We start from the raw sequence: 25,245 nt of genomic DNA on the forward strand, positions 1-25,245 counted from the left end.
TACACTGGTGTCACCCTGATATGAAACATAAGCAACTGAAATCAGATCAGCTGTTTACAGTAAACTCTGCATGCTCTACAACACTGACCGGAAGTGAAGCCATGATGAAGGACAACAGAGAATGGGACGATGTCGGGTCCAAACAATGCTAATAAACAATGAACCGAGAGATTTCCATTCTCTGAACGCGTGCTAGCTTTTACACCTAACGCTACAGTAGGGTAGCCATGTGACATAACTTTACCAAAACGACTCACACATTAACCTGAACGACATTCAACGTTTGTCAGTGAAAGTGTTAGCTGCGGTTTAAATGTCCGAAGTCAATGCGCAAGTAAAGATATCGTTAACCGTTAACAAACCCAACCTGAAGTGTAGTTAATGCATGAAGAGGGTAGCTAGCTTATTTATAATGCGCCTCAAACTGGTTACGTGCAATGTATAAGTGCAACTGGCGAAACAAATAAAGACGTTAGCCGCTGCGGCTACACACGGCATGCTAACACACGCGCTAACTTTACAGCGCAGTAGCTAACGTAACGTTACTGTACATTCAAACATGGCGGATTTAACTGTTACGGTAAAGTGGCGTTCACGAACTTGGTGTTCTTTAAAAAATAAACTGGAGTTTGAGTTTTGACGTTAAATCTGTGTCAAACATACTGAATGCGGTTAAGAACGTGTGGTGTACTCACCTCTCCATGGGGGGATTTAAAACATTGATGGGGTCTGGTTGAAGTTGGATACCGCCCCGCGACCCTGAAGCCCGCCCCTCGCTATCCGGCTCGGCTAACTTTAATGCTGTGCCAGGTCTCAAAATGTATAATTCTATAAATTGCAGATATATAATCTATAATATATTTATAAGTAATCTGAGATTGATCAGAAAATACAGACACGTAACAGACTTTAATAACAACCACAGCAAATGTGACATTAACACTCTGTGTTAGCATGCGGAGCTAAGTAGGCTAGCATAAGGCTACAGCGGTTAGCAAGATGTCCTGGTTAGCCTTTGTAGCTAATTTAAGCTAACTCCAAGGTAACTAACCTACTTTGCGATTTTTAGCTCATTAGCCGTCAGCACATAATCACAATTTTAAGTGAAATATTTAGGCGATTATTACAATGTTTGATTGCAATTTGTTAATGTGTAATTACTGACTTCTCTGATAAAAACGACAGAGGCCAAAACCATTTTCAAGTCCAACTCACTACTTTTATTCTGTCACTTAACACACTTGACTTACTGTCACTGTATTAAAAACTGTTTTCATCTTCACGATGTTTATTACAAGTCATTATACATATATTGTTACATTTCAGTTTAACCTTACATTCAGCTTATTCATTTGCAATACCGTGTACACAAATTTCTATTGGGCTAGGCTACTTAATTTTACTTTGTGTTTATATTTTAGGCCTATACCATAACTTGCATTATATTTTGTCTTAGATTCAGTTTTTGCATTTATTTGCGTGATTTTCTATTTTATAGATATTTATTAAGTATTGTTGGAGGGTCCCAGAGCCCCAAGATTTCCATTGCTAACAACTGCCTCAGTGTGGCCTAATTGTTCATATGGTAATAAAGAACACACAGTGCCCTGTCCTCACCAATATTGGGCATTAAATGTAACAGTATGGTGTGGGCCCAATTAATCACTGTAAATAGCCTCTTCCACAAGGCCACAATCAAACTACATTCAAATGAAGTTAATTACTAACGAGACAGTCTTCCAGCCTCTATCCTTTCTACACAACACTAGAGAGAGTTGTTTGCTGTCAGCTCACAGACGTCCTTAGTCTTATATAACTAAAGGCGAGGTCTTCCATCCCCATGGTATTGCCCAGATTGCACACTGTAAAATTGCTGCTCATTACTCGCAAGCTTTTTATGAATAAGCATCTTCTTAGCTCATTAACCCAAACAAATATATAAACACTATTTTCAAGGGCAGAGCTTTTTCAGAACGTGCTCCATTTTTGCAGATTAAATTCACTCAGTCAGAGACAACTACATTTTTCTGTTGACTCTCAAATTTATGACGGGCTGTATGTTCTGATATATATTTTTTATTTCTATTCTTTAATTACATTTTTGACTTGCTGCTATACATAAAAAATAATTGTATTCATTTTGTTATATACTTCACATTTTTAAAAATTATTTGTAAAAGTGTAAAATCAGTACAGCAGATTTTTTTTCCATGATCAAACTCCTCCGGAAGCAATTAATCAACTAGTTGTTAAACAAGAGGCCAGTATTGATAACTGATGAAGCACTTAAGTTATTTATCATGTACATTTCCAACCATTGTCAAGTCGTCTTATTTAGCTTTAGTGGATTTTGACAGTTGCTTTGACAAGCAATTTAAAAACATGAAGGTATGTGAATTTGTCATTGTTTTTATGACTCTATATAACAAACAACTGATGGAGTCACTTAAAAATAGTCCATTAACCAACAATGGAAATAGCCTTTACTTGCAACCTTATTAACCTTTAAAGACCACTCAAAGTAAATATTAAAAAAAATAAATGCACAAAAATAATACATATTTGACACACAAGACTCAGGTTTTTAGCAGCCAAGCTGCCTTTTATTGAGTAAAAATTATATATAGGTTGCTATAAGAAGTACACAAACATAAAAAAATACATCAACACTTTTCCACTATTCAAATAAGTATAAAAATAGCACAGAATCTGTTCTTTTGAAATGCTTTTGCACTTTAGATTCATAAAAAGGCAATAAAGCGAAACAAAAAAAATCATTGAATGTGATTCTGATAAAAGATAAAGCACTAAAAGGTTATAACAAAAGAAACTGTTCTCAGATATTCACACTCAAGCCTACAATTACACTCAAATGGTTTACATCTAAATAACACAAGTTATTAAAAGCTATTGATTAATATGCTCTATATCTTGCTATAACATTACAAATTTAAAGAAAGCTTTATACTGTTAATATATACTGTATTTGTTCTCAATATAAAAAGTCTTAAAAGAGCAGTTAAAAAAGAAAAACTATTTTTTTGTATACTGTTTTCAAGCAAAACATTCAACAAGCTCAGCAGTATTAATGAAGCATGTAAACAATTACTTTTTGGTTTTTAAGGGACTTTAGAATCAGACTTGAAAACTGAAAGAGGCTCCCGGTGGCCCTTTAAGGGGCCTTTTGAGCACCACAAAGGAGTCAATATATTTCTAAATGAACTGGTCATTTTAACATGTAAGAAAGATGTTCTTTGAGGAGGCTTGTGCATTTGTGTTTCAAAAAATAATGTAGTTCCTGGTCAAACGAGAGTTTAAACACTTGTAAACCTTTCTATCGATACAGTACGCAGAACATGGTGTAAAAAAAGTTCCAGTGATAAAAAAAAACAAGCTATATATATACACACAGGGCATATAGGAGCATAAAGCTACAGTATGTATTCACAGAACAGAGATCCTACAGGAGGAGTGATGTACAGTTGCCCCTTTGTCTGAGGTAATGCCCATTTAGGTATGATTTGGTGACAGCCAACAGCATTTAAAATCCTCCAGTTACCAAAACAAGTAGAAAAAGGTTATTAAGAAGGACAGCACCAAGATTTGTGTTTGGTCACATGAAGGGAATCAGTACCAAAATAACCTGTTGAGTAAATCCCCTGTCTGGTAAGCATAAGCATACAGTATGACATGCGATTGCAGGCAAAACCAAAAATGTTTATCATTATTAAGGGGTTTTAAAAATCTACATTGCTGCAGAAGTCTTGCAGGAAAACAGGAAATCCCTCTGGGCAGGAATGTGCACCACATCCTACACATTCAGACTCCTGTTTTCTCACATGATGTAGAATTATTTGTACATACTGTATACCAAAATGTGTAAAATGTGCACCACACAGTATCGACCAGCATCAGAGATGATTTTCACTTTTTGGAAACTGGAAAAACTCCTTTGAACCAAAAGTAGTCAGTGGTAAGATAACATAAGATACTGTGTGTTCACCAGTGTTTCCTGCCATCCAGTCATTACAGTGAATTAAAACAATGTTGTCTTTAAGATAAAAATCTAAACATCTACAGTAGGATAAATGCCATCACTCTTTAACTCTTAGCTGTCTGGAATGGTCAAAAAGACAAAACAATTATCTAAAATTCTGTTTTTGCATTGGCTTGTTTCAAGTATTGTACAGTATGTAGCTATCAGGGAGATGTCGCGGTGAAACTAACTCAATGTGTCACACTATCTATACAAAAAGTTTTTATAAAATCTTTAATAAAAGGTTTTTTCCTTTTTTTTTTAAGGAAGCTAGTTTGCTCGTATGAACTCATCTCAGAGCAAATGACAAAAAGTAATATTTTCTTCTCTCTTTCTTTTTACATCAACAACAAAGAAAGAACATGAACTCATCTAAATATAAAAACAAAAAATTCTGCTTCATCTCCAGGTTTGCTTGTGGTGCACTAGCCTCCATTGCTGAATGTATTTTCCTGCAGAGTGCTTTGCTCAAACACGACTCCACGGTCAGGACATACAACTCTAATATCTGGGAACTTTTAACAAAGTCAGAGTCATTTAACGAAGATAAAAGATTATATTACCGCTCCGACAAGGAGGGTATTAAATGCTGGCAATTTTGTTGTTTTATCCAGGTTAATCATTTAGTAGAGTTCCCAGTTAGTAGAGCTGTACGTCAGGATGTGCACTTCTACAATCTGGGAACATTTAAACTCGTCATTTTGACAAAGACAAAAGATTATTTTGTAAGCGTTGTACAACTACAGCTCGCACAAGGAGTGCTGTTAAATTAATTGTTTGATCCAGCTTAATCATTTATTCTCCAAAACAGTTGTGGATATTTATAATCTGAGAATTTAGGCAGAAAATCCTGATATCATGTTTTGGCTTTTTTAGACAGGCCGACCCTGCTGTGAGGAAATACATTCAGGCGTGAGGCTAGTGGAACAGCAGGAAGCCCAAAAACTGTCCGTCTAATGACTTTGGTTCAAGTGTTTTTGTTTATTTTAACAGCCTGTACAAACAGCCTGTTGTCACATATTTTAATCATCTGCTAAATGAAGGAATGAGCGACCTCTGACATGTTTTACACTTCCTAAAAAGTAAAAAAAAAAGGTTTGATACAGAGCCACTTAGACAGCTGTATCGTCGGTGCCATGTTGTTCTCTATTTTTCTACAACTACTAAGTGTTGTCAAATTTAAAAAATGCCTTTTAATGGCATTTAAAACAAAAAGGAAATCCTGTTAAAATCACTGTACAGGCCTGATGTTAAAGAACACAGCACAGCGTGTCGTCGTCTTTTCCCTTTAAACTCTGCTGAACCTTCAGAGAGCAGGAGCACTCTACTGTCCGCCCTGTCTGTCTGACAATACAGGGCAGTGATAAACCACAGCCTATGCTGCATTTATGTATCTCTGCATTAGTGTGTGTTATGTGTGTTTAAGGCTGCAGTGCATTAACTCCAGGATCCAAAAAGAGCTGGACACAAACTAACAGCTACTTTCACTATTTCCCAGCTTCAGTGATGTTTTAGTGGAGCTGCCGGCCAGAGTGGAGACATCTTCAAGCTCTTACGATATCTGGCTGGCGGCTGATGTTTGTCGGAGCCGGCATCACAATAGAAAAGCTGGTGTTTAATCATAGTTGTGTCTGTTTTCTTGGTGATGGGTGGCGTCTATTCACAGGCGAAGTAGTCTTTCAGTGGTGCGAACAGATGCCTGATGACAGGGACGCTCCAGGACCGGCCCAGGAGTTTCTGCCTTGCACCGCGACCCATGTTGGACACGTCAGTGTAGTGGACAGGGAAGCCGAAGATCCTGCAGGGTGACAAAATACACAACCACTATTACAATCAGAGTCACAACAGTGCTGAAGTGGTATGACACCAACATTAGTCACTAACACATTGTCACCAAAATGCCGTTGCCTTTGAGCTTTTTAGCAGCCCAAAATTCATGTAATACTGTCATTTTATTTGCCAATAGGCTAATGACAGTCAACAAGGCAAATATCAACTGATACCTTAGTACAGCCAATAAATCTGTGCATCCCTAATATTTAATCTTTTGTCATTTTAAGGTTCTTTATTTAACAGTGTGTGTTTCCTGCTCACCTCTCCAGCTCAGTGCACCACAGTATGTCCTCCTTCCCGTTCATCAGGACAGGAAAGTGCTGATCCTTCCCTTGTTTGATGGAGTTGGAGCGGGTAGTGATGGTGCGCACCTTCCCAAACTACAAAACAACGAACACAAAGGTCAAACAAGTGCGACCAAGAAGCCATTTTGCAAATAAAGGACTGTATTCTGTAGATATATCAAACCTTTGCAACTCTGCCGTGATCCAGACAGTCCTGAAGCTCCAGTTTGTCCATCCCAGAGGCACACAGAGGCCTGGAACAGAGAGGAGTCATCACATTTACATACTGTTTATATCTGCTGTCAAATGCAAAACTTACATTCAATATATGTGGATTACAGTAAAATATTTAGCCTTAGATACTACGATGTAGCATGCTGACCGACACTGAAAAATCACAAGTTATGTGTGAAGAAGACCGGATTCAAAAGTGTTTCTGAGATGATGATGAGTTGTTTTTTCCTACCTGTTCATGCCCGGCAGGTTTCCCCAGAAGTATCGTGCACGGTGAGCAGCAGAGACCTCGATAGCGTCGATCATCACAGGGTTACACTGCAAACACAACAAAGACACTCTTTACTCATAAGTTCATGGTTACTATACTGTAATTCTTTCTCTCTGTTTCTCACAGGAAACAAATACCGATGCAGAAATTTGGGCTTACAGTGTATAACTAGGAGGTTAAGCCAAAAATTATGCTTCAGACTGATGTCTTGAACAATGTCTTCTGGTAGATGTAAAAGAATTAAAGAATTATCTTTCCTACATGGATGTCCCTGGTTCATGTTTTTGATATTTGCAGCTGTTTACCCTCTACAGCCCACGTAACTCACCTCCAGGAATCGTGAGATGTCCCTCTTGTCGTTGACGCCCATGGCGACCACGTTCTCAAACATCCAGAAGAACGGCCGGTCCTCTCCTTCTTTGGGCTTGGCCTCGCTCAGCAGGCGGTAAAACTCAAAGAACAGCCTCCCTGTGCCTTCTGGAGCAAGAAAACAATGTTAGAAAAAACAAAACAAAACAAGAACACATCCGCCAACCTGCTTCAGTGCTTCTGTACAGACTGACCTTCTCCCTAATGGAGTTTACTAATATGACAACCTCCTAGTGGTGACTCTGGTTACAGTAAAATAAACTACCACAGCCATTCGCTGCTCAAACTCTTGGATACATAAAACAAACTTAAACTATGTTTTTCTGACATACTAAATAGTTTGGTCGTCTGGGTCTCTGACATGACGTCCTCTGGCAGGTACCTACCATAGAGCCCTTTCCTGGCTGGATTAACGATTGACAGGTCGTTGCAGGGACTTCCTCCGATCACCAGGTCAAAAGGGCCCCACTCCTGGAGCTGAGAGAGACAACAGCACCACCAAGTGTTAGACTGAGGGAGTGACAGCTACTGCATGAATAAAACAACAAAGTGACACTGAAACACAAGTGTAGACTTCCTTATTTTTCATGTTTCTTCTGCAAATTAACTGACAAAACTGTGAGATTTATACCTTTAATTAAACTACTAATATCTATACTAGTGATTTTTGGGTATTTTATCTTAAAAACTGACCTACACGATGAGTTGACAATCAAAAAAAGTTGCTAATTACTGTATTTTTGATTGACAAATCAATTATATTGACTCAGCTACAAATCCAGCAACACGAACTTGACTGCTAATTTAACCCACCATCTAAACTCTAACATCTACCCAGTCTTTGTCCTCTCTTACCACACACGCACGCACGCACGCACGCACACACGCACACGCACACACACACACACACACACACACACCCCTCCTTCCCCAAACACAAGACCCTTTTACAGGAGGACAATGAGGGAAAAGAGGAATGAAAGAGATGAAGAGAAAGAAAGAAAGAAATAAAGTAAGACAGACAGAAAGGAAGAAATAGGAATTAAGGAGTTGAACACACACACACACACACACACATTTACACACTCGGTCAGTGTGACTAACAAGTGAATGGGTTTCTGAGGGGATTTACAGAGGCTGAAACTGCTCTTTGTCCTCTGAACTGAACCAAGTTACTGCAGCTGCCAGCCTGTTTGGTGTGTGTATGTGTGCGTACTATGTTATAACACACTTATTCACTTTCTTTCTGAGAGTTAGACTGATGCCACTTTCATGTCTGTTCATTAAATATGGAGCTCATATGGAGTCAGGAAGTGGCTAGCCGAGCTTAGCGTGACTACTGTTTGTGAACGCATATGTAAAAAACCCTTTCTGGGGGGGAGTAACGTCATCACAGCGGCCCTCATTTATCAAACTGACGTACAAATCAGAGCAAAAAAGAAAAACAAATTAAGCTTTTTCTTCAAAAACTACACACATAGCTATAAATGTCCTGTGCAGGTAGACACATAAAGGATAAATGTTTGCACAACACAAACCTGAAACTAAAGAGGAGCATTTCTCCAAGGTGACAAAGTTTAAGACAATCAAAGCTCCACACATGCAATCAGACACAGTCTGAACTCTGTACATGTACTTGTCAGTACTGGAAGTCGTGTTTTACGTTAACCAGCCAGAGTTAAAGGGCAGGAAGGGGAGAGAGACCATAGCGATTTAGCAGCAGCTAAGAGTACGGCGGAAGCTATGGCAGAAAAACCTTAAAAGCATCCCAGAAAAGTTTCCAGAGTGGATGCTCCAGATAATAAGAGTCTCGGTGTTCACACGCAGGTTTAAAGCAAAAAAAGACGGCTAGCTGTTGTAGATTACCTGTGCACTGCCTGTTCAAAATATGCCTGGTAGAAGAGTGTGCCAATTGCTGCTTGCAGCTTTCTCGAGAATTGCTCAATCAAGTGCTTGACATGATCTGGCCTTGTCTTTCCCCTCTGCCCTTACTTGTGCGGAAAGAGAGTGTGGAGGTGGAGATGTGGTAAGCTCACCTGCAGGCATGCCTCACCAGCACGTGTCGACAGTGTTTGTGTAATTACTCTCACTGTAAGAGGTGGGACTGCACGTTTCACGACAATTAAAATAGTCACTGGAAGTGTTTTTGATGTGTTAAGTATGGACAAAAAGTTGCTGAAACCAAGTTTACACAAAGTAAAACCCAGGTTTACTTTGATTCATCCATTTTGTGTTTGTATTCAGACACTCAATACTTGTCTTGCCTAGAAATGTAAAAAGGACAGGAAAGGTACATTATAATATAAATATTAGACGACTGAAACAACAATATTTGTACTTACATTTTTCTTTGTGATGTTCCTGACATCATGGACGTACTGGATCTTTCCTTCATGTCTGACAACACCCACTGAGATGGAGTCCTCACACACCTCTGACGCCACGTACTGGTCCACCTTAAAACCCAGGTCCCTTAGAACCAGGTAACCTGGAGACACAGACACACCGTTTGTAAGATGCATTTAAAATGAATGAATCAACAAATCAGCTCAAATACATTAGTATTGTTTCTCATTATTCACACACTCACCAGTCGCGATGCCGTCAAACAGGGAGAGGACTCTGATTGGTCGTCTCTGCTCTGCAGGGACTGCTGGGTAAATCTTTGGTTTCTCCTGGAAGATAAACAAAGGAAGTTGCAGAGGAATTAGGACAAATATTTCAGGCATCTCTTGGACGCTTGTTCTTATCTCCGCAGCTCGTGGGTCTGCTGGTCGATAGTGAAGGTTCAGAAGAAATCCTTATCATAAGTTTCATTTTTTATTCAGATGGATGATGGCGTTTTAAGAGCTAAAAAATCCCTCACCAATGAAAAATCTGTTGGCACATTTTCTGATCACATTTTCTCATTATTACTGGAAGACCGATGACCAGCTCTGCAGATTTTAACTGGAACATTACAATATGATGCAATCCAAGTTTCTGCCTTAGATGTATCATCCAACCATTACTTCTGCCCTCAACAAACAACATTGCAGTGCTGTTTTTTCTGACCAGGGCTGCAAATAATCATTATTTTCATCGTCACTTGATCGGTTAATTATTTTCTAGATTATTAGAATAGTTCTTTGGCCTACAAAAAACATCTCTAAAATAAAAGCATTCAGAGTGACTCACAAACTCCTGTCCGTTGTCATTGGCGAAGAATGCCTGCAGCTTGAGGCTCCAGTCGTGCCGTCGCTTCAGGACGCCGTACTGCAGCAGCGGCTGGCACATGTAGCATCGCCACGGGTCCAGATAGCGAGCGTTGTTAGATGCACCGGGATCGACCAGGATGTCCAAACAGTCGACGCAGAAACACCTGCAGGGTGGAGAGGAGATGGTTAACGGTCGTATCAACACATCGACGGAGCAGGAAGTAGTTAATGTGCTGTATCTGCTCTGTGTGTTTGTGTCGCACCTGCAGCAGTTGGCGTTGCCGCAGAGCAGAACCTCTCGACCTCCACAGCAAACAGTGCAGTAGGACTGGTAACCATCATCGTCATACATGTAGGACATCTCCAGGTACACATCCTGAACACACACACACACACACACACACACATAAAACTTGTTGGTTATACATCACACATCAGGCTTTAGTGAAACCCTTTAACACAATCTGATTTAACAGAAACGTGAACATTTTACTGATTTAAAATTTCTGGTGCAGTGAAGAGCAAGGATGTGATCTAATGTAAAGTTCCAGGAAACTCGGCATGACTCACAATGACTATAATTTCCCCCGCTTCTTTTCTTTGCCTACGGGAACTGTGGTCAAAGTTCAGTCATCCAGCTTTTACTGATACTCTGGTCAGTTTTCCTGGTCATCATGTGGTTAACCAATCTGTCACGTACCAGTTTTACTGCTGCCTCTCACAGTGACTCAGCCCTTTTTCTCTTTTTCCTTTTCAACAAAGTTTCTTTTTTCTTGCTCCTCTAAACACATAACGTTTGGGATAAGATATGTCTTAAACTGAACTGTGTAAAACATGAGTGCCATTCTCTGAAACTGGAGCACTTAAATCAAGTCATTATCACCTTTACTAAGACCCCTGAATGCATCACGAATATGACCAACGCAGCTGAGCACAAAGCGCCACCTTCAGGAACTCATATAAACATCACACCTAATAATTGAATGAGATGAGCTGCTGATTCTGTAAAACAATTAATAGTTCGCTGCCATACCTTGCATGTTTGGCACAGGCCTCCTTCAAACAGCGGGTGGAAGGTTGCGACTCTCATCTTTCCACAAGAGAGACAGAACTCTGCCAAGACACACACAGAAACAAACACACATCAATCAACAGTCATAAAGTAAAAATGAAATGAAGCTTTTGCACAATTCCCATCAGTCACACGGAAACAGTGTCGACGTGTTTTTACCTTCTATACTTCTTTTATTCTTCAGAACTTCATTCACCATTTGTTCTGAGAGGAAACAAAGGACAACGTTACAAAGCATGAAAAGACAAACATTTTCATCAAGTACACTTTTTCCTAAACAAGGTATGACATGATATCGTTGTCTAAAGAATGAATATAAAGTTGTATCATGGTGAACCTAGTGATTTACACCTCTAACAGTGAATTAGACCTTTGACCTCTACCTCTGCTGTAGGACTCCTCGGGCGCGGCCTTGCTCTTACAGAGGCTGACTCTGGGCCGCTTCGCGCTGGGGAAATACTCTGGCAGGGAAACGTCGAGGACCTGATGGTCCAGAGGGTTACTGTCTGCAGGGGGACAAAGACACACAAATTTAACTCCTTGCTGAATGGCAAATTTGGACGCAGTTTTTTTGATGAACAGTATTCGACTGGTTTTGTTCTGCTGTCTTGCTCACCGGCCGTGTGTGTGGGTTTGAGTCCCTCCTCTCCTTTGGGCAGGAAACCACCGTTGGCCCAGTCCAGCATGGGTTTGACCTGGTCGTCGGGATTGTCCGACTCGCAGGGAGGAAACTTCTTCTCCGCCCGGATACTGGCCATCTGTGAGCGAGAGATGTGACATGAAGGCAGTTTTAGATGAAACAAAAGTAAGACATTCAAAAAGTATCAAAAGTATGTAGCAGAAGTGTTATTTTATCATATATTACATTATTAAATTATCATTACAGTGCATCATCCTGACAGGTTTTGTGACCATCAGAGAAAATATAAAACAAAAACTAATCGAACAAAGTTCTTAAACTCTTGAACATTCCTCCTCATTTTCTAATCCTCGAAGTACAGAGGCGAGACACTGACAGGCAGGCAGAGAAGGTGAGAAAGTACAGCAGGTTCTTAATCTTAATAAGACGCTTGAGTGACAGTCGAGGGCTGTGATGTGTCAGAGGGATGCAGACGAGGCGAACGAGGCAGACGAAACACAGTGGCTACAAGAAGAGAGGGTGAGACAGCAGCAGCATGAAGAGGCCTGCAGTCACACCACTGACAGAAGAGCACATCTGTCAGCTACACGTCATTAAGAAGACAGAAAGAGAGCGACTCCATAAAACAAACACAGACGAGAATGAAAGATGGAGAGGAGTCAGAGGGAGACAAAGGAAACAAAGACGGACTGTTTATCCAAGGTCAAAAATCAACTTCTTTTGCATCCTTTCGTAAGGTTAACACAAATAAAAATAACTTACGAATACCTACGAAAATGCACTTAATTTTCTTACGCTTTCAACATGAAGTCGACTGTGGAGGATGAAAAACTTGCTGGCAAGATAAGTGAAGACGACAAGCAGAAGATCTTCTGCTAAGAAAATTAAGTGCATTTTCGTAAGTATTTTGCACATACAACACTGTCACAACATCAACAGATGTTGGACAGGACTGTGTGTACGACTCTTTGAATGAGACACGAATAAGACAGAAGTGCTTATAAACAGCACATTACTGCAGCTTTCACTGCTGGTGATGTGCGAAGCAGCCATATTGGATTTTGAGGTCGTGCTGGTGAGGTTCCTCCTACTTTCAAATGGAATGTACCTTTAACTATTCTTTGTTTTTTTAACACTGGGTTGTGTTGTTGATGTGCTGACTGGCGAACTAGCATCTTGAATCTGTCCTGTCGATCTTCCAGCTTCCATTTTTGAGTGATGAAGACAGGCTATCTCTGTCTGCTGGTATGTAGGCATGTTATTTCCTCTCATGCAGGTGCAGAATGTACATGCTGATTGGCTGTTAGCTATAGTTTTTGCGGCTTGTTCAAGTGCAACTTTTTGGCCACGACACATGCAATTAAAAGACCATAAAGATTTTTCACATAGATTATCTCAGGTGCAGTCGCATATTCTCTGCCTGTCTCCAGCTGCCTCTTGTTGTCCGTCTGCTTTATAATCTGACATTTCTTCTTTCTCTGCTCTCGTCATCCTCTCTTATTTTATTGACAGGTTGAGATGCAGGTAGTGATAGTGTGGAGAAGTCCCTTTCACACATCTGTGTTTATTTTATTTGGCTAATGGTGCAGAACACACACACGCATGCACACACACACACACACACATAGAGCTGTAAACTTGCATTATTGCACTTTCAGTGAACCAGCATTGTTCTTGGTTGGGAAACCTCACAGTATGTTTTTACAGCACATGTCAGATCAGCCCACTAACACCTCACCAAACACACACACACACACACACATATTCAATGTAACTGGAGACACCTGCACTGAGGAAGAGGAGGGCAGGCTAACTCTGCCCTGCGAATAAAAGGAAAGGTAAAGTGAAGATGAAGTGGTTTATATCCCAGACAAAACTGCTGTTGTTTCATTTCAAAAAGTTCCACCTAATCCACCCCATCTCTCACCTCCAGTGCTTGGAAGATGGCCCTGCGGTACGAGGCCAGCTTGGTGTAGGAGGCCTGGCTGAAGAACTTCGGGAAGGCGGTGATGGAGTCCAGTTTGTCAGCTGAAACCTGGAGAGGAAAAAAAAGTGGCATCAAACAAAGTACAAACTCACAACTGTTATTTTAATTCCCGCCTTCAAACAGTCTGTTTGTCTTTTTCTTCTTTTCCTCACCTCAGAGAACTTGCCGTCTCCAAACCACTGCAGCCACCTCATGCCGTGGCTTGCCTGCCGTTTGCCAGTGGCGCGCCACGTCACCACGATGCCTGGCCACCAGGAAAAACCCTTGATTTTCCCCCACACCAGCTCGCCGATGCCAAAGCCCTTGTTGTCCTTGGTGGAGAAGGGAGAGGAGAGAAAATGTCACTGTCTTGTACTTTGTGCTAGTTTGCAAAAAATGTCTCATGACACATTTTGTTTCTGAGACACAGGAAAGGTCTGAGGTATGGAGAAGAGAATATGAGGGCAGACAGTCACATTATTGATTTGACGTTTTTTGGGAACCTCTTCCTTTCCCTGATACTGCAGCTGCTGAGGACAGAGGGGGGAAACCAGGACGCTTTGGCAGAAAAATCTTCTTATCTTGCTGCCTTGATGAAAGGAGCATGAGTGGGCAGCAGAGGAGAGGAAGAATTAAGGCACCTAAAAGTCAGTTATATTGCTGGTTTGACAGATATCTGTAAACATATCTGTAGTAAGTAAAAGCTGTAAACCTCCCTGCACATATTTGTTTGCCACTTCCAAAAATCTTGTCTTGGATGAAGATACAGTACAAAGAAAAGTTAAGAAAGGGGGGGAAATTTTGAAATTTTGGAAGAAACATCTAAACTTTTTTCGACAACTACAACTGAAAGCTTAATTTAAATAAAGATTGCATTTCATTGTTATAAATAACCTTGGTAAGAAGATAGGTGTACACAGGGTTTTGTTTAAGATTGTAGTGACTTTGACCGTTTATGTGAATGACACAGAAGTAAGAGCAAGTTTCCCTCCACAGATCAATAAACTAGTGGATTTTATTGAGATTAAATGTCCACATCTTTGAAGCATCGGTGTTCATCCACCTTGGTGTCTCTCTCCACCCGTCTGGAAACACATTGTCATCCGCTTATTTGCTCAGGTGTTGCCTTTATCTCTGCTGTTCGCTTTGCACTCCAGTCTTTAAAGAAAAACATCAAACGTCCCTCGTAATGCCATAATTGACCTGTTTTCTTTATTTTGAACTTTAGGTGTGCTGTTTTATGAGCAGGTGGGATTTCTATGCTTGCAAACAAATCCCAGTTGAGCCGGCACTATGTGATCCTTCAGTCCGTCTTAAGAGAGAAAACCCATTAGGCTTTGTAATGGAGTCTGACTCCTCTAAAGGATGCTACGCTCCACCGACCTCAGCCTGGATCAAGTGAAAACACACACCAACACACTGAGACACAGCAACATACACACACACACACAAAAAAAGCATGTGCACTGGGAAATGTCGAAGGAGCACATCGAGGTCCGTATGACCTGCAACACACACACACACACACACACACACACACACACACACACACACACAAACACAGGCCTGGCTGTGCAGACTGGTGGTCGTCATGACCTGAATGAAACTATTGATACAGAGCAAACACTGCCAGACTGTGTGTGTGTGTGTGTATGTGTTTGTGGCCACCTGCACCAACACAAGGCCAGGTGGAGGAGGCTCTGTGGTCTGTGAAGGGAGTTACCCTCCTCCTCTTTCTGTCACTGCCAAACCTCCACTTCCCCTTTTTAAAATATGCTGTCCCTCCTGCATCGACACAGCTGGCTCACTCTTACTCTTTTCCTTTCCCTTTGCTCATCTTCCACCCTTCTCCAAGAGAGCTTGCAAGATATATTTCTGATCTCTGGAAGTTCAATTATAACCTTTTATAGTATATTTATAATAACCTGGAAGCGTGAAAGAAAGTGCTCAAACCTACAAGGCTGCACAATCCTTTAAATTCGTTCCATTAATAATAGAAAACATTTAGAAATGCTAAATTTGATCTTCATCATTGCTTTGTGCAAAATTTGTGCGACTGCTGACTTACTGCCATTAAATTTGAACCACGTTGCAGTAGTGCTCCCTCAAAGTTAAATTTGGCAGCCAACTGTAAGATGACTATATAACCAAGCAAAAAACAAATACGTTTGGTGACGACTGGATGAAATGTGCATTAAATTTCACAAGATTAAAGTTGAGTAGTATCTACGAGAACGTTCGGCTACTTTCACCCCCCTGTTCGTCTGAGTGCCTCATGTGACTGTTACTTCTGAGGGACTGTGTTAGAATAATGCACTATTCATTAGGAGTGACTTAAACACATGTTGAGAAACATCTGAAGCATTCTTTGCAGGACTATGTGCATTTTAAGACATGTTCCGACTTCCTGTTTTTATGTCTTTTTCGTCTTTGAAGAGCTTAAAAGTCAACTATCTGCCCCTGCGAGTGGATGCAGGTCTAGTTTGTATCCCTGTTATCTTATTCTCTCACACTTCTTACATTGTACTCTGGCTGGACCTCAGAGCTGGAGGAGGTGCTGACGCTCTGGGCCGAATCTTTGGAGTCTTGTTCCATCAGCTCTAGACGAGGGGCTTCGGGGACCCCGCCGGACACAACCACAGCTACTCGAGGACCACCTGCACACTGTCAGAGAAAGAGAGACACAGAGAAGTTTATTAGACTCAGAGGAATATTTGTGTGAGACCAGAAGACAGAGAAAGACATGCGAGGTGCTTTTTTTCCCAGCTGTCATTAACCCTGCTTCAAGTGTGTTTTTTAAGTGTCTTTTAAAAGGTGCTCTTCACCTGAGGACAGGCTGTTATGGAAACACGAACATATTGAATCTCCACCACACACACAGTCAGACACGTGTGTCATCTCCACTACACATCTCTACAGCTTTGTCGAAGACTGGTTGAAAGAATTTAAGTGCCTGATTTGAACACTGTCCTTGATCTGTGTCTAAACAGGACGTCAGTCAAGTTTATCTATGGATTGAAAAAAGGATGGAGAGACAGGAAAGAGACTGTGAGGGGTTTTTTTGCTTTTAATTTTTATTTTAATAAACTGTGATCCCAAACAATGAGGTCTTTACCCTTGGAGCAGAGGACAAGATCAGCCACCAGACAACAGGGACAGTAAATAATGGCAATTGCTGTGTTATGCCCTCGTTACGGTTTAGAAAGCGTGTGATATATGTTCTATCACACGATATGTAGTTGTGGACATCTTACGTCTTACCTACCGGCTGTTAATGGAGATACCACGATGTTGGGGTAAAGATGATTATACAGGAGTCTTAATGCAACTTTAGTCGGAGCTATACTTTAATGACTACACCTGGTTGCACGGGAAGGAGGTATTCAGTACACTCATGATCGTACTGAACTTTGTGTGTGTGTGTGTTTACCAGTAACATGCTCTGCTCCTGCTTGCGGTTCTGTCTGCGAGGTTTGTTGTGTCCGTGCGGGTTCAGACCGGCCTGGAAGATGGTTCTGGGTCGAGGCGTCTGTCTCAGACTCAACTGAGACGCTCCTGAGTTCTTGTCCTGGAAACATACACACACACAAACTCAGTGGCTTTAATGTCACAGTTCCCCCAAGGAAGACTTATCGAAACGCTTCCACAAAATTTAGTATCAGCGGTCATACCTCGCTGTAGGAGTCCCAGGTAGTTTCCTCCTCCTCTGACTTCTTCCTGTTTCTCTTCCTGTTTCCTCTCGTGCACTGGTTATCTTCTGAGAGTAGACAGATGAGATCAACAGATGGTTCGACAGATGGCCGAAATGAAACTCAATATTTTCAAGGGATAACATGCAGGCAGAATGTAGCAGTGCAGTCTCTGTTGTTTTGTTTCTGTAATACACCATGTTAGATTTAAAATGTGACAATGCCTTTGAGGTTTAAGTGCTGAATGTCAGCCTTGAAGGAACCCAAGTTATACCCAAGTTTCAGGAGACTGCAGCAGGTCAGTGAGCTCAAACATACAGGGTGTTTTTGTAGGATGAAAAAGGTTGCAAGTTTCTAACTGGCAAAGTCACAAATCCCTTGAGTGTCCCGTAAATCTACAATTAATATAAGTTTCCTTTATGGAAATTTGAGACAACTATAGGACGTGCAAAATAAAGTTTTACAGACTCTGGCAATTTTAGACTCATATTTTTAGGGCATTTTAAATACAATGTGCTGCATTACAGAGACAACATAATAAATACATCACTGTCTAAATACTAAACCACTGAACACTTCATTTGTGTGTGTGTGTGTGTGTGTGTGTTACCTTGAGGTGAGGCGGCGTCTCCGTTCTGCTTGGGGCTGAAAGGAGAAGGCGGTTCAGCAGCGGTCAGAGGGCTGTTCTCATTGGTCAGCTCCACTCCACTGTCGTTCTCTGATAGGCCCTCAGCTGGAGGCGTGTCTCCGTTCACCGGCGCCTGAGGAGAGAAGAAGAAAAACAACATTAGGGACGGTGACTGAAAGGTAAAGCAGTTAAAATACTCTCAACCCTTATTTTTATTGTTTTATATTAAGTCTAGAAACCGCTTTATAGAAGCTAATGAGGGATAAAGACCGACTCAGACAGAAACAGGAAGCGCTGCCAGTGATAACACACCTTCACCCAGCCTCCACCTCCCCACCCAGAGCTGAGGATGATTACACTGTCTTTGATTTTCTGGCTGACATCAACACTCAAGAGCCTTAGATAAAACCTGTCAATCCATCCAGGATGCATTACGTCCACAGTATAGTGTAGTAAACACTGTCTATCTGCTATTAAGTTGTCACTTGTTATTCCTGTATTTCAATAAACGCACGCTATAATTAATTTGCAAGAAACTGAGCTGCGTGTTTAACCTGTTGAATCATGGCTCAAAGCACAGAACATCCAACATCTTCAAATCTCAAAGCGCCACGGATGATCGCTCTGCCAGACGCTTCTGTCGGCTTTCCAACTGGGTCGCTCATTTCCAAAAAACTCTGGGCTGTTTCCCAACATGCACGTATTGGCTTATTGAACCATTTCGTGCTGTATGTTGTATATTACCAAGTTTATAACACTTATATTGACTGAATGACATCTGTCATGGAGCATTTTCTTCAAGCTACGTCTCGCAAGCATTTCAGAAAACAAAAGGAAGCATGACTAATATGCAAGACATTTATTTGTTGACCATACAAACAAAGCAGCCGTTGTTCAGACAAATCAGTTCAAACCTGACGCTCCGGGGCATGAATGTCTCTTTGCAACGTGGAGTCAAACCTTCCCTTCCCTCACGGGGTTGTTTTTATTAATGAAAAACACTCTCGCTCTGCTCTTATTTTAAAGGTGCAAATATTAAACATTAACTCTGCAGCGAGCCGATATATCTAAACAAATAAACATGTTGAAGACCGTAAGGCATGCCTGCGTGGTCTCGGTCTGACTCAACACAAACAGTGCATAAGAATAACACAGCAGATGATACATTTCTGAGGTATTAGCTCCGGTTGAGTCATCTGCTCGCAGTGAGCAATCACACAGGTAGCCTGAAGGTGAGCAGCAAAGCTTTTATTACTGTTTCTCTCTGCATCATTTGATCTCTCCCCTCAATGAAAGTGAAGGAGTAAACCTGCTGGGTGTGTTCCCGTAGCAACTGCACTCAGCTCTTGTTCAGACATGAACTTGCGACAACCCATTTAAAAGTACTGAGTCCAATTAATCCCTGCTTTCTGCCCACTCACATTAGATGAACACTGAGTACAAAGGAAGCGCAGATACTAATGTAATTAGATAACACCTCAGAAGATTTATATGTGTGTGCATGTCAAAATATGTACGTGTGTCTGTGCTTGTGTGTGTAAGAGAAAACCAGGGATGTAAAGCACCAGTAACAAAACAATAGCTAGCGTATTTATACTGTGAAATGCTCCCGACCACTTGGAAAATGAAAACAAATTCCCAAAAACTAATGCACATTGCTCAGGAGGGCCGTGTCCCCGGCAGCATTCTCCCAAACTGAGTCACATGGCCAATTGGTCATCATCTGACCATTCTACATGGCGAAGGCATGACCCGCCGTACTCTTCCTCTGATTCACTGCTTGCCGTCAACCAACCCAACTCAACCAATAAAGGCAACATGTAATCACCAGCCAGAGGCAGAGTAGGGTGGGTCTGCTGATGTCATAGAAGGAAGGTCTGCTGATGTCATTCTGCATGATAATTAGCCGTGTGCTTCTGTTTGGAGAGTGCCTTCGGAAAAAAGGCCTTTAAAAGCAAGGCAAATGACCTTTTTGTCTACTACCTACTGGGGCTTTGAGATTATGAGCTATTAGAGCAATGGGTAGTCCCCTCAAATGCAGATGGCTCAAAGGTCATGGGCGGAGTATGAGACAATGGGCCCCTGGGCACCCACTTGCAGAAGGCCCCACCACCTCTCGTATATAGGAGCAAGACATACAGTCGTTACAGTTGTTTAGCCTCTTTTTCTCGTTGTTTTGAGTCTCTACCAGAAAGAAAAACATTTTTTGTAAATGTCAAGACAAGGTTTCCAAATATGTTGCGAAAATATCCGTTAAATATTGAATGTTAGCCACCAGAGTTTTGTGTGCTGTAACTAACAGACTGAGACGATGTGGTGGACAACTGGAGCAACTGGAGTGAATGAATATGTGGTAACTTAGAGTAAACTGCTTTAAAATAAACAAATGAATAAAACAAAGTGGGATTTTACATGATGTACATGATGAGTCCTTATTTTTAGTGCGAAAGAGACAAAGGTGGAGCAGAGCGGAGACGGAGCAGCTGTGCAACAGATGGAAAATTGTGAGATTGTGCTGACTTTTTAAGGAAAATCACAGCTACGCATATCTGAGGCTGTTTGTGATTGTTAAACGTCGTAAAACAGGGAATGCGTGTGGTGTGCGAGCGTGTTTGCGATGCCAAATTTCCTCTATAATAAATGAACTCGGTGAACTTGTGCGTAAAGTGTGCGCTCAAGATGGTCGAGAGTGAGAGCTGCTGAAAGGAATGAGGAGAGGGAGACGCAGATGAAAAGAGAGACGAAAAGGTCAGCAGGGTCACCGGAAACATCGGGAATAATCTTCTAGAAACCATGAACCATAAACAGGAAATTATGCAGAAGCAAACGTTGATTAAGGGGAAAATGGGAGAGTCACAAAAATCATTAGAGATCGTCTTCTGAGGATCATAAATACCTCCAGAAAAATTTATAGCAGTCTGGGAGTTAGTTATTAGGAAATCTTGCTCTGGACTACAGAGTCAGACGGACCAATGGAGCATGACCATACTGACATAGTTTACACAATTAGATATATAAACTCATATTAACTTTTTTGACTTTCTTATCAGCTGGGTCCAATCTGTGCAGCTCTTATATACAGCTTGATGAACTTTTATCCTCAAAAACATTCTCCAAATTATTATGATATCCAAATTCAGATTAAAATCCACTTATAAAGAGAAAATGTTCATCCATATGTTTGTTTTCATTGAGATAAATAGATATTAAACCGCTTTTAGGCTACATTCGAGTATCAGACTACTAAAGTTAGCTTCTGCATGTGAGAGTTCATCCTCTTGACATATTTCAGGAGGAGTAATTGACAGCAGAGGAGGGGGGAGACACACTTTTCTAAGTGAAGGGGTTCAGGAGGTGAACGGAGGTGAGGAGTGACTGCAGAGTGAGCAGGAAGACAATTTGAGAGGGACGAGTGATGAAAGAAGAAGAAAGAGCAGCGGCTCAGGCTGAGGAGAGACAGAAGAGGAACAGCTGCTGTAAAAACTACTGCAGATGTTTACACAGCAGTACGACTACTGTGTGAAGCTGTAATCTGTCCATCTGTACACACGGATATACAGACTGGAGCTGCAGAGTGTCCGACTCTATGAAATGTCACGGCTTTTTTAGCAGGAGGTGCCACTTATCTAATCTTATTTATGTTTTTATTCCTTTTGTGATTTGCTGCTGTTGATAAAGTAAACAAAACTAAACAATTCCAATGATAATCAATGCAGTTTATGTGTCGCTTTCAGCCCATTCATTCATTCATTCATTCATTCAGCTGGACATAAACGGCTCATTCTAAGGTAACAAAACATTGATTCTTATTTTCAGGTGATTATACACTCTATTATATTCCATTTCTGATAATATATCCCCCTAAGCCCTACACACTGGATCCTTAACTGAGCTGGATTAAATGAAAATGGACAGAGTAAATTTCAGAGGACATGACCTCCATGTCCTCTCTGATATTCAGCAGCCCTGAATGAACGATCACAGCTGGAGGAAATCTGAATCCCTGCAGCACAGCTGTACATTAGTGGCCTCGGCTGCCACAACACACTCCGCATCTAACACATTAACACATCTAGACATGACTTCAGGGGGGATAGATTGACCCTGAAGCTCATTTTAGCCGCTTCCCATTTCACATTTATATACTCACAGCTGGCAGCTGCCCAGTTCAGACTCCTGACACTGACTCGGCTAACACACACATGCAAACAGCCCAAACGTGGGACAGAAAATATAATTTTCAGCACAACTTGAGACAGAAATCTTCATAGTGGAGTTCAATTTCGAGATCTTTAAATTCAACTTTCGTTCCTCAGAAAGCAGCTGATTTTGGCTGTTTTGGGTTTTTTTCTGTGACTGTTAGTCCCAACTTTGATTGCTTTTGATTTAATACACGTCCCCTTGACTGACAGGTAAATCTAACCAACAGCAATTCAGAGAAAAAGTGCACCACAGAGCTGCTTAAAGAAAGATGATACACAAAGAAGCAGTGAGAGTAAACCCCCAAAACAAGACTGAACTCTTTATCTGGCCTGCTCTGAGTCGACATTTGCTTCTGGCAATGTTTGGACTGCAGACTCAGGTACATTATGACTACTCATACATGCCAATCAAGATGTGAAACATTAAAAAAACTTTCTTTTTTGATGGCTCCAAGTCTCTGCCACAAAGTGTTATATCCATAAAAAATCTTTGTTTCACAGGAGTTCAATTTGAACAGAGGCATAAAACATACTCAAAGAATACAACATAAAAGTGACATTATTTAAAGACTATTTCTTCATAAGATTTACAACCCAAGGTGAGACTTTGTTCTCGTGCCCCAGAGGCAAAAATCAATAATTCAGAGCCAGCTCTGATGAAATATCTAACTAACAAACTGATGTCCAAAGACACAACAATAAAACGTTGGTTGTCTGGACATGTTCAACATATGATGTGTCATAAAAACACAAGTAAGTGTTTACAACCATATCAGGTGATGAGACACGACAGCCGAGGATCATAAGGCCTGTAATTGTAGCTGTGGTTAGGCACACATTTGCATTTGACTGGTTGTTGTCCGTGTAATTTGATAACTTCACAATCTTTTGTAATTTTGCTTTAAGGAGCCTTTTAGGATTTGGGCACTAGTGCAAGTAGAAGAAAACATTTCTTTTATCTAAATTTAATCCTTAAATTTAATTTTAAGACAGGAAACATTTATATATTTACAGCAGCGACCTGCAGGGAGAAGTGACAGACGGGGGAGGTCACACACATTCACACCTGGCAGCCGATCATTACGACTGCACGGTGTGTGATTTGCAGCGGCTAAAGGATGCACACAACTGTTGAATAGGTCTGCTCAGTAACTTTTTGGCCTAATTTGCATCGTCAGGTTTTTTACCTGACACATAACTCATTTCTACTGAGCTGCTCAAGGAGACAGACAAGCTCACACCTCAGGGCTTTTGTCGTCTGTCTCCATCTTCCATTGTCTGCCTCTGGTTCTTATAAAGGAAATGTAACCTTTCTTCTTTTAGTGGCACATAAATGTCTGTTTCTTTCGTCTGTTTTACTCACACATCCAGGTATTTAATACATAATATGTTTTGGTAGTTGGAATGCACTACAAATTCATTTTTTGTTGTACTTAGTATAAAACGTATGTTTCAAACACAGCCTATTTCTTGTCTGCAAACAGTAACTTCCTGGAGTCTCCGCTGGTTTCCTGGCCCCTGGACATGGTCAAGAAATGGTTAACTGTCATTTCTTCACTTCAGTTTTTATATAGATTTTAAAAAAAAAACAAGCTTGGGTGCTGAAAGGTGGATTTTGTTACAGTCGGACAGAGCCAGGCCAGCTGTTTCCAGTCGTTGTGCTAGACATGAGAGATCAGTGGCACTGACCTTCTCATTTAACTCTCAGAAAGAGAGCGAAAAAGCATTTCCCAAATTGTCTCTCAGTTTCTTCAAATACAGCCAACATGTATAACAGTTGCACACATTTCTACAACGTCCTGAGCAACTTGATCCATGTCTGACTCCTCTAGAAATTTTTCAAATGGGTGGCCAGAGGGGTTAAAACCCATGACTAAATTTCAGGATTTCAATAATGCTGTTGGAGTATGTAAGTTACAAAAAACGATGCCATTATAAGGGTTAAGGAATCACACGCTAATATACTTTGGTTTCTTTTTATACAGTTTACATGGCCCTTGGGGGCACCACTGCCGCCATTAAGTGATGGCAAAGGACTGTAGCAACTCTGTCTCACATAAAGCTTTATTTTATTTGCTCCAAACTGACTGAATTCTATCGTCCGCACAATAGAAAATTCACTCAGAATTCCCTTTGGACAGTTGGACAGAAACAAAACCCTCTTGTTCCTTTTCTCTTCCTCCATCACCCCGACTTTCTTGTTACGCCTCCTCTCCTATTTTCTCCTTTCAACTCATTTTGTTTAAATCTTTACTCCTCTCTCCCTCTCCTCGCTCTCGGGCGGACTAAACCAGACCGGGTCTGCTTTTGTAAAAGATGAGAAGGAAAAAACTTCTGTGCATACACAGAGAAAAGGAGCAGAGATGGAGGCTTTGAGGCTACAAATTCTTGTAGCCACATAGGTCTAACACTTACACTTGGGACAGGACTGTGAGGACTACACACGCTGAAAAACAACAGAAACTTGCTGACATAAGTTTGTTTTATGACAACTTAGTTCTGGAAGCATTCACCCTCCCCTCCCTTCTCAGATATCGCCAGGAATAGAGCGACAGTTAAATCAGTGATGTGAACAGAAAGTGGGATTTGATGTCAGCCAGGTAGCTGTGTGTCTGTTATCGTCATTATTATCCTCCATTAAGCCGCCTTCCTGGATATCCATCACTTCTCCTCCTCCTCTGTGCTGCTGGCAGACGTGAACAAACCCAATGAAGCATTAAAGTAGCACAAATGATCCTTCTTCTCTCCTCTGCCTTCCTCTTTTCTCTCTTTTATAGTCAAAACACTGCAACTACTAAAACTATTACTATTACTACAGTGTCAA

General features: G+C 41.1%; 1 protein-coding gene across 3 annotated transcripts in view; it reads right to left on the minus strand.

The window, feature by feature from the left end:
* Positions 1-2,576: 2,576 nt before the first annotated feature.
* dnmt3bb.1 (DNA (cytosine-5-)-methyltransferase 3 beta, duplicate b.1) overlaps positions 2,577-25,245 on the minus strand; it is a 34,157-nt gene continuing 11,488 nt past the window's right edge. Inside the window, exons 3-22 of one of the 3 annotated variants that reach the window (XM_049580403.1) lie at positions 18,202-18,352; positions 17,574-17,656; positions 17,333-17,470; positions 16,423-16,566; positions 14,076-14,234; positions 13,864-13,971; positions 11,913-12,054; positions 11,680-11,802; positions 11,456-11,500; positions 11,258-11,337; positions 10,488-10,600; positions 10,205-10,388; positions 9,618-9,702; positions 9,370-9,515; positions 7,414-7,504; positions 6,987-7,135; positions 6,620-6,705; positions 6,338-6,407; positions 6,131-6,249; positions 2,577-5,834 (exon numbers count right to left, since the gene is read on the minus strand). In XM_049580403.1, the coding sequence (XP_049436360.1) occupies positions 5,693-5,834; positions 6,131-6,249; positions 6,338-6,407; positions 6,620-6,705; positions 6,987-7,135; positions 7,414-7,504; positions 9,370-9,515; positions 9,618-9,702; positions 10,205-10,388; positions 10,488-10,600; positions 11,258-11,337; positions 11,456-11,500; positions 11,680-11,802; positions 11,913-12,054; positions 13,864-13,971; positions 14,076-14,234; positions 16,423-16,566; positions 17,333-17,470; positions 17,574-17,656; positions 18,202-18,352 (2,358 nt within the window). In that variant the 3' untranslated portion in view covers positions 2,577-5,692. Of the gene's footprint in view, positions 5,835-6,130; positions 6,250-6,337; positions 6,408-6,619; positions 6,706-6,986; positions 7,136-7,413; positions 7,505-9,369; positions 9,516-9,617; positions 9,703-10,204; positions 10,389-10,487; positions 10,601-11,257; positions 11,338-11,455; positions 11,501-11,679; positions 11,803-11,912; positions 12,055-13,863; positions 13,972-14,075; positions 14,235-16,422; positions 16,567-17,332; positions 17,471-17,573; positions 17,660-18,201; positions 18,353-25,245 lie in introns of all 3 variants that reach the window. The other 2 variants (XM_049580404.1, XM_049580402.1) reach the window with 2 other exon arrangements.

This window comes from Epinephelus fuscoguttatus, linkage group LG7, assembly GCF_011397635.1.
Source record: "Epinephelus fuscoguttatus linkage group LG7, E.fuscoguttatus.final_Chr_v1".
Taxonomy (NCBI): domain Eukaryota; kingdom Metazoa; phylum Chordata; class Actinopteri; order Perciformes; family Serranidae; genus Epinephelus; species Epinephelus fuscoguttatus.